The sequence below is a fragment of the Eucyclogobius newberryi genome, unplaced genomic scaffold, assembly GCF_026437365.1.
Source record: "Eucyclogobius newberryi isolate DKJ021-1_F unplaced genomic scaffold, fEucNew1.0.hap1 SCAF_12, whole genome shotgun sequence".
Lineage (NCBI taxonomy): Eukaryota > Metazoa > Chordata > Actinopteri > Gobiiformes > Gobiidae > Eucyclogobius > Eucyclogobius newberryi.
Genome location: NW_027315746.1, coordinates 12,812,394 through 12,828,652, shown reverse-complemented (window position 1 = coordinate 12,828,652; position 16,259 = coordinate 12,812,394). Strand labels below are relative to the sequence as shown.

Sequence of the window (16,259 nt, the reverse complement as noted above, 5' to 3'; positions counted from 1 at the left end):
TGCCAGGAGGGTTTTTGGAGGAATGCAGCGCTTCGCGCTGCTGTTGTCAACAATGAGTGAATGGGCTACGCCCATTCACTCATTGTTGACTTTTTCTGTCATAGCAGGAGTAAGTATGCATGATCCATGCCTTCGGCATGGGCTAGTTCACTGTACTTGCCAGGGGCGACGGGGTACCAAACATGCGGGCTGCGCCCGCATGTTTGATCAGACAGTTGCAACGCTGCCTTCGGCAGCGTTGCGGGAGCAATAGGCCCTCCGCCCTGCTGGGGCTCGGGCCTAATAATATTCCGATGCGAAAACAATGTTTCCCATTTTTCAAATATCATAAACTATACATTTTCGGAAAGCGCTCGCGCTTTCCTACCTCATGGTGTGGGTCTCTGGTCACTGACGGGTACTTTTGTTAATTTTGAGTGGGCTCCGCCCACTTTGTGTTTTTGGCCCTCTCAATGTAAAGTGCTCGTTTAGTGCGCACTTTTGCACGGGCTTCGCCCGTTTACAACGGTAATGTTCCATTTTCCTACTACTAATTAGTATGCACGGGGCGTGCATGAGTGAAGGAGTGCGTTAGTGAGTGTTTGGAAGTGGGCGAGCGCTTCGCGCTCGATTTCGTGCGCACTACGTGCGCACTTTTGCAGCCGTGCTTCGCACGGCCTTACGAGATTAATAGGCCTCTCGCCAGCTTGTGGCGCTCGGGCCTAATAATCCTTCACTGGATAAGCAGCTGTTCAAACTGATCCACATACAATCTCTGGAACTGCTTCATTTGACAAATATACTTGCAGCCATAAATAAATAAAACAGTAGCAACACATACTGTTCTGATCTAGAATGTTTTTATGACCTTGGGGCATCCTGGGGGATCCAAGATGGCGACTGCACTGTCCCTGCTCCTGCTGTGGATGACATGGTGTACATTTAATGCTTTCACTGGACTCGACTGTAACGTGCTTTAGAGGAGAAGATGTCACGGCCGCTGAACCATGTCATGAGCAAAAAATAAAGGGAGTGTTGATTTGTATTTATAAACTAATCAAAACTTAATTGCCCCACAATAAAATGTGTCCTCCTGAATGTGATCCACCCTCCTCTGACGCTGGGGCCTCCTGTGACGACCCGTCTCCACAGCAACAGCTCAGTGTGACCTCTCTGCTGTGAGGAGAAAGTGCTTGTGTTGAGGTTTTTCACAGGAATTGTCCGTGTAAAGTTCATGTTAATTGCCGCCTCTGTCGTGACACTAACGAGTTCGACAGGAGAAGGAAACGTGATGAACTCATTAAACTCATTCTGACGTTCTTAATACACATCACATCGTGTCTTTTATGTGGCTCGTTTTAAAACAGATCATACATTTAATAGAAGAGCATTTATTCTCCACAATCTCTGTCATTTATATAAATAGCTCTAGTCTTATAGTGAAATAATGAGTTATTAAAAACTTATTTGTAACACTTCCTTGCATCCATTTGTTCAATTATAATTAATATGCTCAAGGTTTTGATGCTGTGTCGGGCTCATTAGTGACAAGAAGAAGCACTTATCCTTAAAAGGCTTAACAAACACAACTCAATCTGGTTAAAAATAGTTCTCATGAGAATATTGAAGTATTTCACAGGTCAGAAGATGGAAAATCAAGGTGAAATATTGACAAAAACAAAGTAACTGCAGTGATTGCGACTCAACCGCAAAGAGATTTCCAGGAATAGTTGAGGGAGTCGGCTGTGTAATTAAGATTTGTGGGTAATTGTCATGGCATCTCTGTATCTGCCGCCGTGTGAAGAGAATGGCAGTTAGATTTCTCTGGGATAAAAAAGGGTCATTTTTGGAGGAGCTGCATGTTGAACAAAGCTACAATTAGGACCTCTGACAAAGACGTCTCTGAAAAGCGTGTTGACAAAATGCCTCGCTCTCATCGCAGCCTTTTCGCCATAAAACACTTGTTGTTTGTTGCTGCTTGCACTACATTACAGAAGAAGAGGTTAAACGTGTGCTGTGGAGAGGTTAATGCTTTACCTGGAACATCCGCGTGGCATTTGACTCATCGGAATTGCATATTATTGATTTATTTATAGCTGTATTTAGCTTCGTTCACGCTTGTTTCATGAATCCTGATGACGAGGTTGTCTTCTCTTCTCCTTCTCTACGTTTCTCAAATTGATTTCAAGTTTCCCAGATTGTTTTTAAGTTAAAGGTAGAAAAATGTTGGTCTCCCGTGCTGTTTTGTCCATAAAGTCCATAGATTAGTCCAAAAATAAACCCCAAACTTGTTCTGAGCATTTTTTTCTAAATGTCAAACCGCGTTCATTCCGTTTGCTTGTTTGTACTAGCATGTCGGGACAAGCTAGCTTTTGTTTATTTCCCTTTTGTAATTCCCTCTGTTGTCAGTAGATGCTAACAGTAAATCCAGATGAGGGAATAGCTGCCCAGAAAGTCATTTATTCAGTGTATACATTATCTTCAGTCACCGATGGCCGCATTTTGAAACGTATGCGGAGCAAAGGGCCACAAACAACCCGGGAAGTGAATCCTTCAACATTTTGCATTTGACATAGTTTCGATGAGCCTCCACACCTTTAACAATACTTGAAACATTGATAATAGGGGGTTATTACATCGAAATGCGTGAATCTTTCCAATTTTACAGCAAAAATGATAACTTTTTGTTGTTTGGACCAACTTAGCAGGGGGGCGAACAAAAATTGGTCTGAGGGCCGCATTTGGTCCCGGGGCCATAGTTTGCACATGCCTGTCTTAAGTTCTAAAACATGCCATGTCAAAGTAAAGGTATCAAAAGCCTGTTTAAAGGATCATCGATACTGAAAACATCCCGGAGACTGGAGACCGATCACAACATCAGTCACTCTGTTTTGTGATTTTACATTGTTTTTCATATAAGAATAGGTACTAAAAAAAGAATAGTTCAAGCACAAAAACAGGCGCTGGTTCTGAACTGTACTCACCACCATGCCGGTCTTGAGCAGCAGGTAGTGCACCGTCTGCGTCACGTCGGCCGCGTGCATCAGGTTGTGGTAGGGGTTTTTGTGTTTACTGTAGCCGACCTCCAAAGCCTCCACGAAGGACACGACTGCAGAGATGGGGATCTGCGGGAGGCCAAAGACGCTCACATATGCACATATTCACATATTCACATTTTCACATATTCACATTTTCACATAATATTCATACTCATAGGAAACGTGGATGAAGAAGACACAACTGGAACTGAACCAGAAACGTTTCACTTCGATCGTACGACTTGTGCAACAGTTTCAAGAACCTGTGTTTGAGGTTTGGTTTCGTCAGTAAGCATTAGGTCACTGACAGTAGTATAGTATAGTATAGTATAGTATAGTATAGTATAGTATAGTATAGTATAGTATATAGACACGCCTCTGTTTCAATGGGCTTTTTGTTTGCAGCAAATACACTTTTTCAGGTCAATTTAATCCCTTTTTAATTCACTTTCACTTCCTGCACTACATCTGTAAATTCAACTGTACATTTTGTGAACATAGTAAGCTTTTTGTTATCCTATAGTAGATTTAAATTGTCTTTCTTTGTGATTCTATATTGCTTTATCATTGTTTTATGTTGCACCGTATCAACAAAGCACGTTCCCATGTCTGATGTGAATATGGATAGAAACTAATCATTTTAAATCTCCACATTTAAACTGATTTACACAAAACTTGAAGGACAATTGTAGACTTTTACTGTCCTTTCTATGTTCTTAAAAGTGTCCATGAAAACCCCTCAGCTAAATGTAATGAAACCTGTGCAGCTGGTGTCACGTCCTCACCTTGAAGCGACTGATGAGATCGTATCTTGTGAGAAGTTCGTAGAATATAAACTTGAGTGCGTGCTCCCCGCTGGCTTCATTCAGGGCGAACACGTCGAACGACCACTTGTCCACATTCTGAGGGGAAAAAGGTTCAAAACATGAGCCATTCGGAAAAGAAAGGTTTGGCCATTTTTTTCTCGTTGCATTTAATGTATTACAAATTAAGTAAAGATTATATTTTCTACACTTTTAGAATTAGAAACACATGCGTTGATGCTGTCCAACACACAGAAACTACATTTGAGTTCAAGATTAATTAAATATGTATTATTATTTATCAATCCAAAGCAAATTCTGATATTTTAAATGAATTTACTCAAAAATATATATGTACCTTAATATTTAAATAAAGAAACATGACACAATACATTTATTTAAAGGTGCAATATGTAACTTTTTTCTGGTGCTGGGTCCGGCACTTACTTGTCCCCATGGAGATGTTACGGCTCTCCATGGAAAATCCACAGTACGGCATTAAACTTATCTCTCATTCCAGGCTAAGAAATAACATCTCCATGGAGACAAGCAGTAGGCTTAGTGCACCTTTACATGACCTTTACATTCTCCTCTGACATCAGCACTTCACCAAAGAACTGTCACTCAATGAACATTTGATCTTCTTTAGACGTTTATTTGTTTGTTTATTTGTTTGTTTGTTTGTTGTTTAAAGCAGCAGACATTGATACAGCCTGTTGTACTTTAGATCTAAACAGTATTTCCTATTCAAAGTAACTAAAACATGTATATAACAACTCTATATCATACTCTTCAACCATCTTAGCTTCAACATGTGTGTGAACGCCGTGTGATTTTAGATTTGTGGCTTTAGAACGGGCTGAACACGTCCGGTGACTGTAGCTGTGGCTGTAGCGAGTGTGTGAGCACCTTTAGCACAGATATCACAGTTGGGGGGTAGCTGAGGCCCACCATGTTGGAGGTGCGTCGGTACATTCTGTTCAGAAAAGATAAAACATCAAACACAAAGAAGTCACGACCTGCACCAATCATGGCCACCAAAGCAACATTAAAGGCAAATGCTGTATCGCAACATCTGCCTTTCTCGCCAAAGGATCATATTTGAAGGACATTGTTGGAAATTGACAATAAATTGACACAAAAACCTCAACAGAAGATGCTAAATTACCATTGTTTTGAATATGGAAAGAATCAAAACAGATACACATGTTCAATTATCCCAATAGATTTGTATTTTATAGATAATTATTCCATACATGTATCGTTTGTGTGGATACTAGGGTTTTCCAAAAGACTATTTAATTTTTTGCCTTTTCCATAGAATTTAAATGTAATTGTTGACAGTGTAGGACACATTGTGGACTCTATCGTCCCTCCCACTGTGTCCTTTTCTTTTTTAATTCTTCATTTCACGATAAAACTATGTGTCAAAACAGATGAAGGCAGATTACGGTTGGTTTGGACTGAATTTAATGCATGTTAAACTTTGTGAGTCACTTTGGGGCTCAAACTGTTCACTGCAGAAACTGTCAATGCACAATCATTATGCAGGTTACTAACTGAGTTTAAAACAATCTTCATTCATTCACAGTTTAAAATATTGGTACCTTCTAAATCATAAAGAGTACACCGGTTGTGACGTCACATGGACCCTTTTTCACATGTTTTTAAGCATAAACACAGTTATTCATCATCTATCTCTTTTGCCAATCAGATATTTGCATCAATCTTATTTTTATAAGTTGTATATTGTAATTGTAAAAGAGTGTTTCATACAAAGGAAAATACAAAATTCTCTATACTGATTTTGTTACCACACTGATAATTCAAATTGCTCTTTTTGAGAGATATTAAACTGACATTCTCAACACAAAAGAACAGTACTCTCTTTAACAAACCTGATTCTAGTTTTGATAAAGCTCAAAATCATTCTAAAACCGTTTACACATTTTTTACCTGTTGATACTTGATCTAGTTTCAATACAAGTTCTATTGCAATCATATTTTCAATACATTTGACAACTGTTATTGTAATTGTGGTATTTTCCCTCAGAATTATGTTCAGGACCTGGTTTTATCTGAAACTATACTGGATCAATAGCCAAAAGGGGCATTTTGAATTACTCTGATATTACTTTATTCCATATACAGTTTGCTTTAGTTGTAATTTATGGTTGCATGAGTATCCATTAAGATCCAGGAGTAATTATTGTAGTGGTGGGTCCAGACGGTGCATCAGAATATCATAATTTAACCTCAAAAAAGTGGGCAAACATTTACAAATTCACCCTTTCGTAGTATTCTTTTGCACTATTTACGCGCCACTGTCTCTGGGCCTCACTGGTGCACGCCGCCACTTCTGATCTAAAACATCAGAGCGGAGACACGGCTGGTGGTCTGTCTGAATAATTGAACAGCTGAATGGTGTGGTGTGCTCTGCTGCCACGGCCCGTATCACCTCTCCACGAAGATGCCGGCCTGAACGGCGTGGACAATGCTCCGGAACCGCGGCTTCTCCTCGTTTCTTCTCAACATCAGCCCCATCTGTCGAGTGAAGGTGGAGGCGAGCCAGTCCCGCACCTCCGACGGGACCGACTCCGACTGGATGTCGCTGAGCTCGTCCTCTGTGTCCACCAGGCGCCTGCGAACAAAGGGCAAAGTCAAGAGGCCAGAAGAGTAACAGGAAAACACAGTATTTTACAATGTTTCTGACTGCAGTTTTGTCAAAGTGTCTAGGCCTGTGAAATACTCTCAATTAACTTGCAATAATTATTCATGTAATGTCAAAAGTTAAGCTGTAGAGAGGGTTTTTGGAGAGATAGAAGCCAATTTCCTTAAAGGGGACGGAGTATTGTGTAAAATCAGCTTGTAAAATGGAGCTTTTAACCGTGTTACAATGTTTCTACGTCATTAGTTTACCCAGAGTTGCATTTCTATTGATTCCTGAATGTTTAAATCATTCTGTACTAAGGCTCAAGAAATGGCTGTTTTCACTTATCCCCTATCCCCGCTGACATCCCTGTATTTTGTTGTGATTGTTTAAAAAACTGAAAATGCCAAGTGAGTTTTTAAATGTCACGTAAACACTTTTCAGAACCAAAAACATGGAAACGATCCGCTGCTTGTTACAGTGAAAAGTCACAATGAAGAGGCGGGGCTTATCAGTTCTGCAGGTTTGAACAGGAAGTCAATGGACTTGGAAAAAATATTGCAGTTTACAGTGAACAAAGTATATAAAATGAGGATGACTTGTGTTATAGTTTATTACCCGAAAAAAACAACAAAATATGTCTAATTCAAAACAGGATTTTATTAAATACCGTATTTTCCGAACTATAAGTTGCACCTTTTATCATAGTTTCGGCCTTATACTCCGGAGCGGTATGTGATATTATTTGTTATTTTCACACTTGCAACTGTATTTCATACTCCAGTGCAACATATATATGTTTTTTTCTTCTCTATTGTGCATTTTTTGGCTGCTGCGACTTGTACTCCAGTGCGACTTATAGTCCGGAAAATACGGTATTTGTAATCAGGATTAAAATATGCAGTATTATTGTTGTTTTCTAATCTGTTCACGCATACTAAAGCCACATGTAGATTATACAATGATTCATCTCAATGCCTGTCCAAGATAAAAGAAGTTTATGCAGTCTTGTCATCATAAATTGATAACAATTGTGGATCCAAGAAACAAAAGAGACAGAGGCAGCCTCATCTTGTGCTAAAATATGCACGATTGTTCACAGATATGCTCTTAAGGGAGATAAACAAAATCCCAGCGCTGTCCATCAAATAATATCGCCTGTTACGTAACGGCTGTGTCCTATTCAAATTCAATTGTGTGCTTTAGATTCTCTGACATGTCAAGGGATCAGCGCCGTGCTCCTGTGGTCCGGTCAGAGTGCTCCCATCTCCGTCATAATCTCAACAATATGACATGTCCCGCCGGCCTCGGTCCTGCAGTGTCCAGCCAGTGTCCAGGCCTCTGCTGCTGCTCTAATCTCACTGAATCTTGATTATGGACACATTACATAATGCCATAAGCCTCGAGCTTGTAGCTTAGATTTTGGATTTGCATTGGAACTGTGGTCACTAAAATATGTATGTATGTTTTCCAATGCAGACAGCAAAGGATATAACAAAGTGCTGGGCTTTTGGGGGTCTTGCAAATATGTTTTCAGTTTTATATTTCTGCTATATGCCCATTTTAATAAGATAAGATATTAATAAGATAAAATTTTAATAAGATAAGATAAAGGAATGACTTATCTTATTTTATGATTGATGGATTTGGGATGACAACCAACTGCAATAATTAAAAGCAGACCATTTTAATCTTCCTTCAAGTGACAATGCAATATTTAACATTTTAATTCATTCAATAATCTATTTATTTACTGTATCAACTGACGTTTTCTATGGTTATTCCTCTCAGTACAATTACAAATACTGTAGTCAGTAAAATGTACTTTTTTCCCAGCCATAAATGTGTGTCATCCAAAGAACAGTGATGTAAAACTGTACAAAAAAGGTTCAATACGTGGGAAAATGTCACGCTTTTTTTTTTAAAGTGACTTCTTGACTTGAGCTGTACGTTTATAGTACAATAAATCACTTCTAATCTAATCGTTAATCTAATTACTTTTCAAATAATGTAAACACATCTGTGGACATTCTTCTCTAAATACTCGGCTCCATCAGATCATGTTGCATTCATGTGGTCATCCGCGTTCACAATGGGAAATCGCTTCTACAAATGCATCATACTTTTGGAATCCAGGAGCAAATGAGATCATGCCGTAACGATCGATAGGTTTGTCACTGTGTCCTCACCATGGGCACTAGTCAATGTCTGGCTCCGGTTAAAATGTGACATTGACAAATCCAAAATGTCCTGAATCTATGAGAGACCCATGAATGCATCATCGCTAAAGAAGTCTACCACACGCCACACACAAGGCTATTATTCTGTCTTTTTTCTGCCACGTGAAGAAAAAGAACAATGTCAAAGAGAAGTAACGGGACTGTCGCTAACACAAACAGGAAAGTGGGGAAAAAATAAGGGACTGTACCCAATTTTACATGTAATAGCATCAGAAAGCAGCTCTTTGGGTTAAAACAAGGCTGCTGTCTGTTGTCTGCGTCTGAATCTTATTGGCTGCTAACCAGGAAGTAACGCTTAGTGTGCTGTAGCGTGTCAGTTGCTCTTATAAACTAATTGTAATGAATTATTGGGAAGCTATGGATGTGTTAGAAAAGTAAGGATTTCGTTTGTTGTAGTTTAAAATGAGCTAGTTCTGCTTTTAAACTATTTAAGACACTAAAAATCAGGTACAGCACCTTTAGTTTCTGTATTTTTTCCTCATTATCGGTAACTTCAGCCTTTGCAAAGTCACTAGAGAGATCCTTTAATTTAGCCTCAAGACAGCATTACCTTCCACACAGAGCAGGGCAGGACGGTGAGAGCGCTCTGTTCCCACAACATTAAAAAATATGTTGGATATTAATGAAACTATGATGTAATCAAAACCATTCTAATATTATAAATGTAAATGCAGAATGTTCAACTTTTCACACAAACATCTCGGAAGATATTTAGCTTCTAAAGGAGTTTAAACAAGGACAAAGAAGCTCTTCAACAATAAACCAGGTGTAATGTAATGTTCTCACACATGCACGTCAAAGTGTGGACACAACTGGGACTAAACCTGGACTAAACCTGGACTAAACCTAGACTAAACCTGGACTAAACCTGGACTAAACCTGGACAAAACCTGGACTAAACCTGGGACTAAACCTGGACTAAACCTGGACTAAACCTGGACTAAACCTGGGACTAAAACTGGACAAAACCTGGACTAAACCTGGACTAAACCTGAACTAAACCTGGACTAAACCTGGACTAAACCTGGACTAAACCTGAACTAAACCTGAACTAAACCTGGGAATAAACCTGGACAAAACCTGAACTAAACCTGGACTAAACCTGGACTAAACCTGGGACTAAACCTGGACAAAACCTGGACTAAACCTGGACTAAACCTGAACTAAACCTGGACTAAACCTGGACTAAACCTGGACTAAACCTGAACTAAACCTGAACTAAACCTGGGACTAAACCTGGACAAAACCTGGACTAAACCTGGACTAAACCTGAACTAAACCTGGGACTAAACCTGGACTAAACCTGGACTAAACCTGGACTAAACCTGGACTAAACCTGGACTAAACCTGGACTAAACCTGGGACTAGACCTGGACTAAACCTGGACTAAACCTGGACTAAACCTGGACTAAACCTGGGACTAAACCTGGACTAAACCTGGACTAAACCTGGACTAAACCTGGACTAAACATGGACTAAACCTGGGACTAAACCTGGGACTAAACCTGGACTAAACCTGGACTAAACCTGGGCTAAACCTGGACTAAACCTGGACTAAACCTGGACTAAACCTGGACTAAACCTGGGACTAAAGCTGGACTAGACCTGGGACTAAACCTGGACTAAACCTGGACTGAACCTGGACTAAACCTGGACTAAACCTGGACTAAACCTGGACTAAACCTGGGACTAAACCTGGATTAAACCTGGGACTAAACCTGGGACTAAACCTGGACTAAACCTGGGACTAAACCTGGACTGAACCTGGACTGAACCTGGACTAAACCTGGGACTAAACCTGGACTGAACCTGGGACTAAACCTGGACTAAACCTGGGACTAAACCTGGACTGAACCTGGGACTAAACCTGGACTAAACCTGGGACTAAACCTGGACTAAACCTGAACTAAACATGGACTAAACCTGGGACTAAACCTGGACTGAACCTGGACTAAACCTGGACTAAACCTGGGACTAAACCTGGACTAAACCTGGGACCAAACCGGGACTAAACCTGGACTAAACCTGGACTAAACCTGGACTAAACCTGGGACTAAAGCTGGACTAGACCTGGGACTAAACCTGGACTGAACCTGGACTGAACCTGGACTAAACCTGGGCTAAACCTGGACTAAACCTGGACTGAACCTGGGACTAAACCTGGACTAAACCTGGGACTAAACCTGGACTGAACCTGGGACTAAACCTGGACTAAACCTGGGACTAAACCTGGACTAAACCTGAACTAAACATGGACTAAACCTGGACTAAACCTGGGACTAAAACTGGACAAAACCTGGACTAAACCTGGACTAAACCTGAACTAAACCTGGACTAAACCTGGACTAAACCTGGACTAAACCTGAACTAAACCTGAACTAAACCTGGGACTAAACCTGGACAAAACCTGAACTAAACCTGGAATAAACCTGGACTAAACCTGGGACTAAACCTGGACAAAACCTGGACTAAACCTGGACTAAACCTGAACTAAACCTGGACTAAACCTGGACTAAACCTGGACTAAACCTGAACTAAACCTGAACTAAACCTGGGACTAAACCTGGACAAAACCTGGACTAAACCTGGACTAAACCTGAACTAAACCTGGGACTAAACCTGGACTAAACCTGGACTAAACCTGGACTAAACCTGGACTAAACCTGGACTAAACCTGGACTAAACCTGGGACTAGACCTGGACTAAACCTGGACTAAACCTGGACTAAACCTGGACTAAACCTGGGACTAAACCTGGACTAAACCTGGACTAAACCTGGACTAAACCTGGACTAAACATGGACTAAACCTGGGACTAAACCTGGGACTAAACCTGGACTAAACCTGGGCTAAACCTGGACTAAACCTGGACTAAACCTGGACTAAACCTGGACTAAACCTGGGACTAAAGCTGGACTAGACCTGGGACTAAACCTGGACTAAACCTGGACTGAACCTGGACTAAACCTGGACTAAACCTGGACTAAACCTGGACTAAACCTGGGACTAAACCTGGATTAAACCTGGGACTAAACCTGGGACTAAACCTGGACTAAACCTGGGACTAAACCTGGACTGAACCTGGACTGAACCTGGACTAAACCTGGGACTAAACCTGGACTGAACCTGGGACTAAACCTGGGCTAAACCTGGGACTAAACCTGGGACTAAACCTGGACTGAACCTGGACTGAACCTGGACTAAACCTGGGACTAAACCTGGACTGAACCTGGGACTAAACCTGGGCTAAACCTGGGACTAAACCTGGACTGAACCTGGGACTAAACCTGGACTAAACCTGGGACTAAACCTGGACTGAACCTGGACTAAACCTGGACTAAACCTGGGACTAAACCTGGACTAAACCTTGGACCAAACCGGGACTAAACCTGGACTAAACCTGGACTAAACCTGGGACTAAACATGGACTAAACCTGGGACTAAACCTGGACTAAACCTGGACTAAACCTGGGCTAAACCTGGACTAAACCTGGACTAAACCTGGACTAAACCTGGACTAAACCTGGGACTAAAGCTGGACTAGACCTGGGACTAAACCTGGACTGAACCTGGACTGAACCTAGACTAAACCTGGGCTAAACCTGGACTGAACCTGGGACTAAACCTGGACTAAACCTGGGACTAAACCTGGACTGAACCTGGGACTAAACCTGGACTAAACCTGGGACTAAACCTGGACTAAACCTGAACGAAACATGGACTAAACCTGGGACTAAACCTGGACTGAACCTGGACTAAACCTGGACTAAACCTGGGACTAAACCTGGACTAAACCTTGGACCAAACCGGGACTAAACCTGGACTAAACCTGGACTAAACCTGGGACTAAACATGGACTAAACCTGGGACTAAACCTGGACTAAACCTGGACTAAACCTGGGCTAAACCTGGACTAAACCTGGACTAAACCTGGACTAAACCTGGGACTAAAGCTGGACTAGACCTGGGACTAAACCTGGACTGAACCTGGACTGAACCTGGACTAAACCTGGACTAAACCTGGGCTAAACCTGGACTAAACCTGGGACTAAACCTGGACTGAACCTGGGACTAAACCTGGACTAAACCTGGGACTAAACCTGGACTAAACCTGGACTAAACCTGGGCTAAACCTGGACTAAACCTGGACTAAACCTGGACTAAACCTGGGACTAAAGCTGGACTAGACCTGGGACTAAACCTGGACTGAACCTGGACTGAACCTGGACTAAACCTGGGCTAAACCTGGACTAAACCTGGACTAAACCTGGACTAAACCTGGGACTAAAGCTGGACTAGACCTGGGACTAAACCTGGACTGAACCTGGACTGAACCTGGACTAAACCTGGGCTAAACCTGGACTAAACCTGGACTGAACCTGGGACTAAACCTGGACTAAACCTGGGACTAAACCTGGACTGAACCTGGGACTAAACCTGGACTAAACCTGGGACTAAACCTGGACTAAACCTGAACGAAACATGGACTAAACCTGGGACTAAACCTGGACTGAACCTGGACTAAACCTGGACTAAACCGGGACTAAACCTGGACTAAACCTGAACTAAACATGTACTAAACCTATGTGCCTAAATCTAAAGATGAAACACATCAAAGTGCAGACTTATTTCTCCACATGTATGATTCATTAAATGGTTGATTTATAAAAAGTACAGATTAAGCTTGACCTTAAACCAGACCGGACAAGGTTTAACCACATAAACCTAATCTGTGGAGCCAGTTTTATGAAACAACTCTCAAATACGACTAAACAGAATTATTAATCATGAGGAAAAGATAATGTGAAAGTATTTCTACTGCTGAAGGCGTGTTCTTTGAAACATCTTTGTATTCTTCTGTTCACTTTCACTCCACCTTCCTAAACCCGATATGTCACGAGGACTCAGTGTGAGAAGTTTGCGGTCTCCTGCTCTGTAAAGCTCCATTTCAGAGCGTCGCGTACCGTGTTTCCTCCACGTAGACGGACTCGAGCACCGTGGCCGCGTACTCCAGGTTCTTCTTCAGGTCTGTGAGCGAGGCCTCTCCTCGCTCCAGCTGCTTCACCAGACATCGCAACCTGAACAGACACAGACACGCGCGCTATTAATGCAATTACAGCCCCGCTCTGTTGACATGACAAATTAATTCAGTCCCATATTGGATTAATCTCTGGACAAGGTTAGTTTAGAGCAAAAACACTTCACTGTTTCTTGTCACTGGAGCTGTCAACGAAATAACAATAATTCTATCATCTGTGTGTTATTATCACTTTGATGTGTTTGTTTTTTGTTCAACTTCATAATGACAGGTTTATATCCCCGTGTCAGCAATTTCTATTAAATGTCCTGTATTTCTAGACACTTGTTTTTATAGCAAGTTGGATGGACATGTCAGATTCATTATGATGGTGATGTTCTTGGACATATTGTGTTAGAAGTGACAAGCTGACTGGTATAATTGAAAGTTTTTTGTGTGTAAAATAAGTTTGTGGAATGGATCTCTGCTGCTTTGGCTTGAGGTGAGGTACAGCCTGAAAATGAATTCATACAAAGGTGTGAAATGTTGCATGTTTTTAGTTGATAATTCATATTTTTGAGTTTCTTACCCATAGATTTACCCACACAATAGATGAAGTGTGAGATTGTCATTTTAAAGATTGAAAATGAATTGATAAAATACCTTTGACATACCAATGCCTTTTACAGACCAAAGTAAAATGTAAAATGTAGAAAAATATTCAGTTGTAGTCTTATGCAGCACCAGTAGCACCAGAGAAATGACTTGATGTTCTGAGTATCACCCGATCTAAAATGAGTCTTGAATGTTAAAGGTCCCATAACATGCAAAATTGACTTTTCAGAGCTTTTAACCTTCTTACATTGCTATTTGTGCTTCATATATGTACCCAGAGTGTTTTTTTTGATTGATTCCCGCAGTGTTTAGCTATATTACAGACTATCTCCTTTCCTCGGATCTGCAAACTGACGGGCGGTGGGGCAAGACCGCGTCATAAGGGCAAGCACGCGTCATCATCCCCCCTCTCCAGGATAGACTACGAAACGTGAAAAAAAAGCATGTTATGGCACCTTTAATATCCCAGGTCTAAATTAGGGCTTAAACTACATACAAATGTGTCGTGCAGTGTTCGGGGAATTTACGAGCTGCAATCACCTGCTCACGACGACCGCACGACTGCCGACCGTACAGACACAGGGATTTCCAACATGGCTGAAATTGGCTGTGAGTCGTGGGGTGCGAGTGCGGCTGAAGCCAAGTGAATTCTGGGTGCACACGCTCAAATACAACTGCAGGCTGGAGGGGCTGGAGCCGAGCCAGACACGGAGGGGAAACCCAGCACCAACAAGCGCCTCTGACTCGCTTCTGAACAAATCAAGAGGTTTGTGGCAAAAGCTTCTGGCTTTTTACGTGAAAGTGCTAAAAGTAACAGGTTTCTCTGATGTTTGTGGAGGTAAAACGTGCTGTGTAAAAAGACAATGGGACCAAAAACGTGTCCACAGCGCTGCACACACACCTGCTCTGTCTTGTGCATCGCTCCGTACAGTGCGAGCAGGTAAATGTGTATGTGCATCGCTCCGTTCAGTGCGAGCAGGTAAACATGTATGTGCATCGCTCCGTGCAGTGCGAGCAGGTAAACGTGTATGTGCATCGCTCCGTACAGTGCGAGCAGGTAAATGTGTATGTGCATCGCTCTGTACAGTGCGAGCAGGTAAACGTGTATGTGCATCGCTCCGTGCAGTGCGAGCAGGTAAACGTGTATGTGCATCGCTCCGTGCAGTGCGAGCAGGTAAACATGTATGTGCATCGCTCCGTACAGTGCGAGCAGGTAAACGTGTATGTGCATCGCTCCGTGTAGTGCGAGCAGGTAAACGTGTATGTGCATCGCTCCGTGCAGTGCGAGCAGGTAAACATGTATGTGCATCGCTCCGTGCAGTGCGAGCAGGTAAACGTGTATGTGCATCGCTCCGTGCAGTGCGAGCAGGTAAACGTGTATGTGCATCGCTCCGTGCAGTGCGAGCAGGTAAACGTGTATGTGCATCGCTCCGTGCAGTGCGAGCAGGTAAACGTGTATGTGCATCGCTCCGTGCAGTGCGAGCAGGTAAACGTGTATGTGCATCGCTCCGTGCAGTGCGAGCAGGTAAACGTGTATGTGCATCGCTCCGTGCAGTGCGAGCAGGTAAACGTGTATGTGCATCGCTCCGTGCAGTGCGAGCAGGTAAACGTGTATGTGCATCGCTCCGTGCAGTGCGAGCAGGTAAACGTGTATGTGCATCGCTCCGTGCAGTGCGAGCAGGTAAACGTGTATGTGCATCGCTCCGTGCAGTGCGAGCAGGTAAATGTGTATGTGCATCGCTCCGTGCAGTGCGAGCAGGTAAACGTGTATGTGCATCGCTCCGTGCAGTGCGAGCAGGTAAACGTGTATGTGCATCGCTCCGTGCAGTGCGAGCAGGTAAACGTGTATGTGCATCGCTCCGTGCAGTGCGAGCAGGTAAACGTGTATGTGCATCGCTCCGTGCAGTGCGAGCAGGTA

At 42.4% G+C, this 16,259-nt stretch overlaps 1 protein-coding gene across 4 annotated transcripts in view; it reads right to left on the bottom strand.

The window, feature by feature from the left end:
* Positions 1-16,259, bottom strand: part of pde1cb (phosphodiesterase 1C, calmodulin-dependent b) — a 273,057-nt gene that overhangs the window by 44,470 nt on the left and 212,328 nt on the right. For all 4 annotated transcript variants that reach the window (XM_072440854.1, XM_072440855.1, XM_072440857.1 and 1 more), the window contains 5 exons: positions 13,674-13,787; positions 6,279-6,461; positions 4,730-4,796; positions 3,803-3,919; positions 2,964-3,104 (listed from right to left, as the gene is read on the bottom strand). In XM_072440854.1, coding sequence (XP_072296955.1) covers positions 2,964-3,104; positions 3,803-3,919; positions 4,730-4,796; positions 6,279-6,461; positions 13,674-13,787 — 622 coding nt within the window. The remainder of the gene's footprint in view (positions 1-2,963; positions 3,105-3,802; positions 3,920-4,729; positions 4,797-6,278; positions 6,462-13,673; positions 13,788-16,259) is intronic.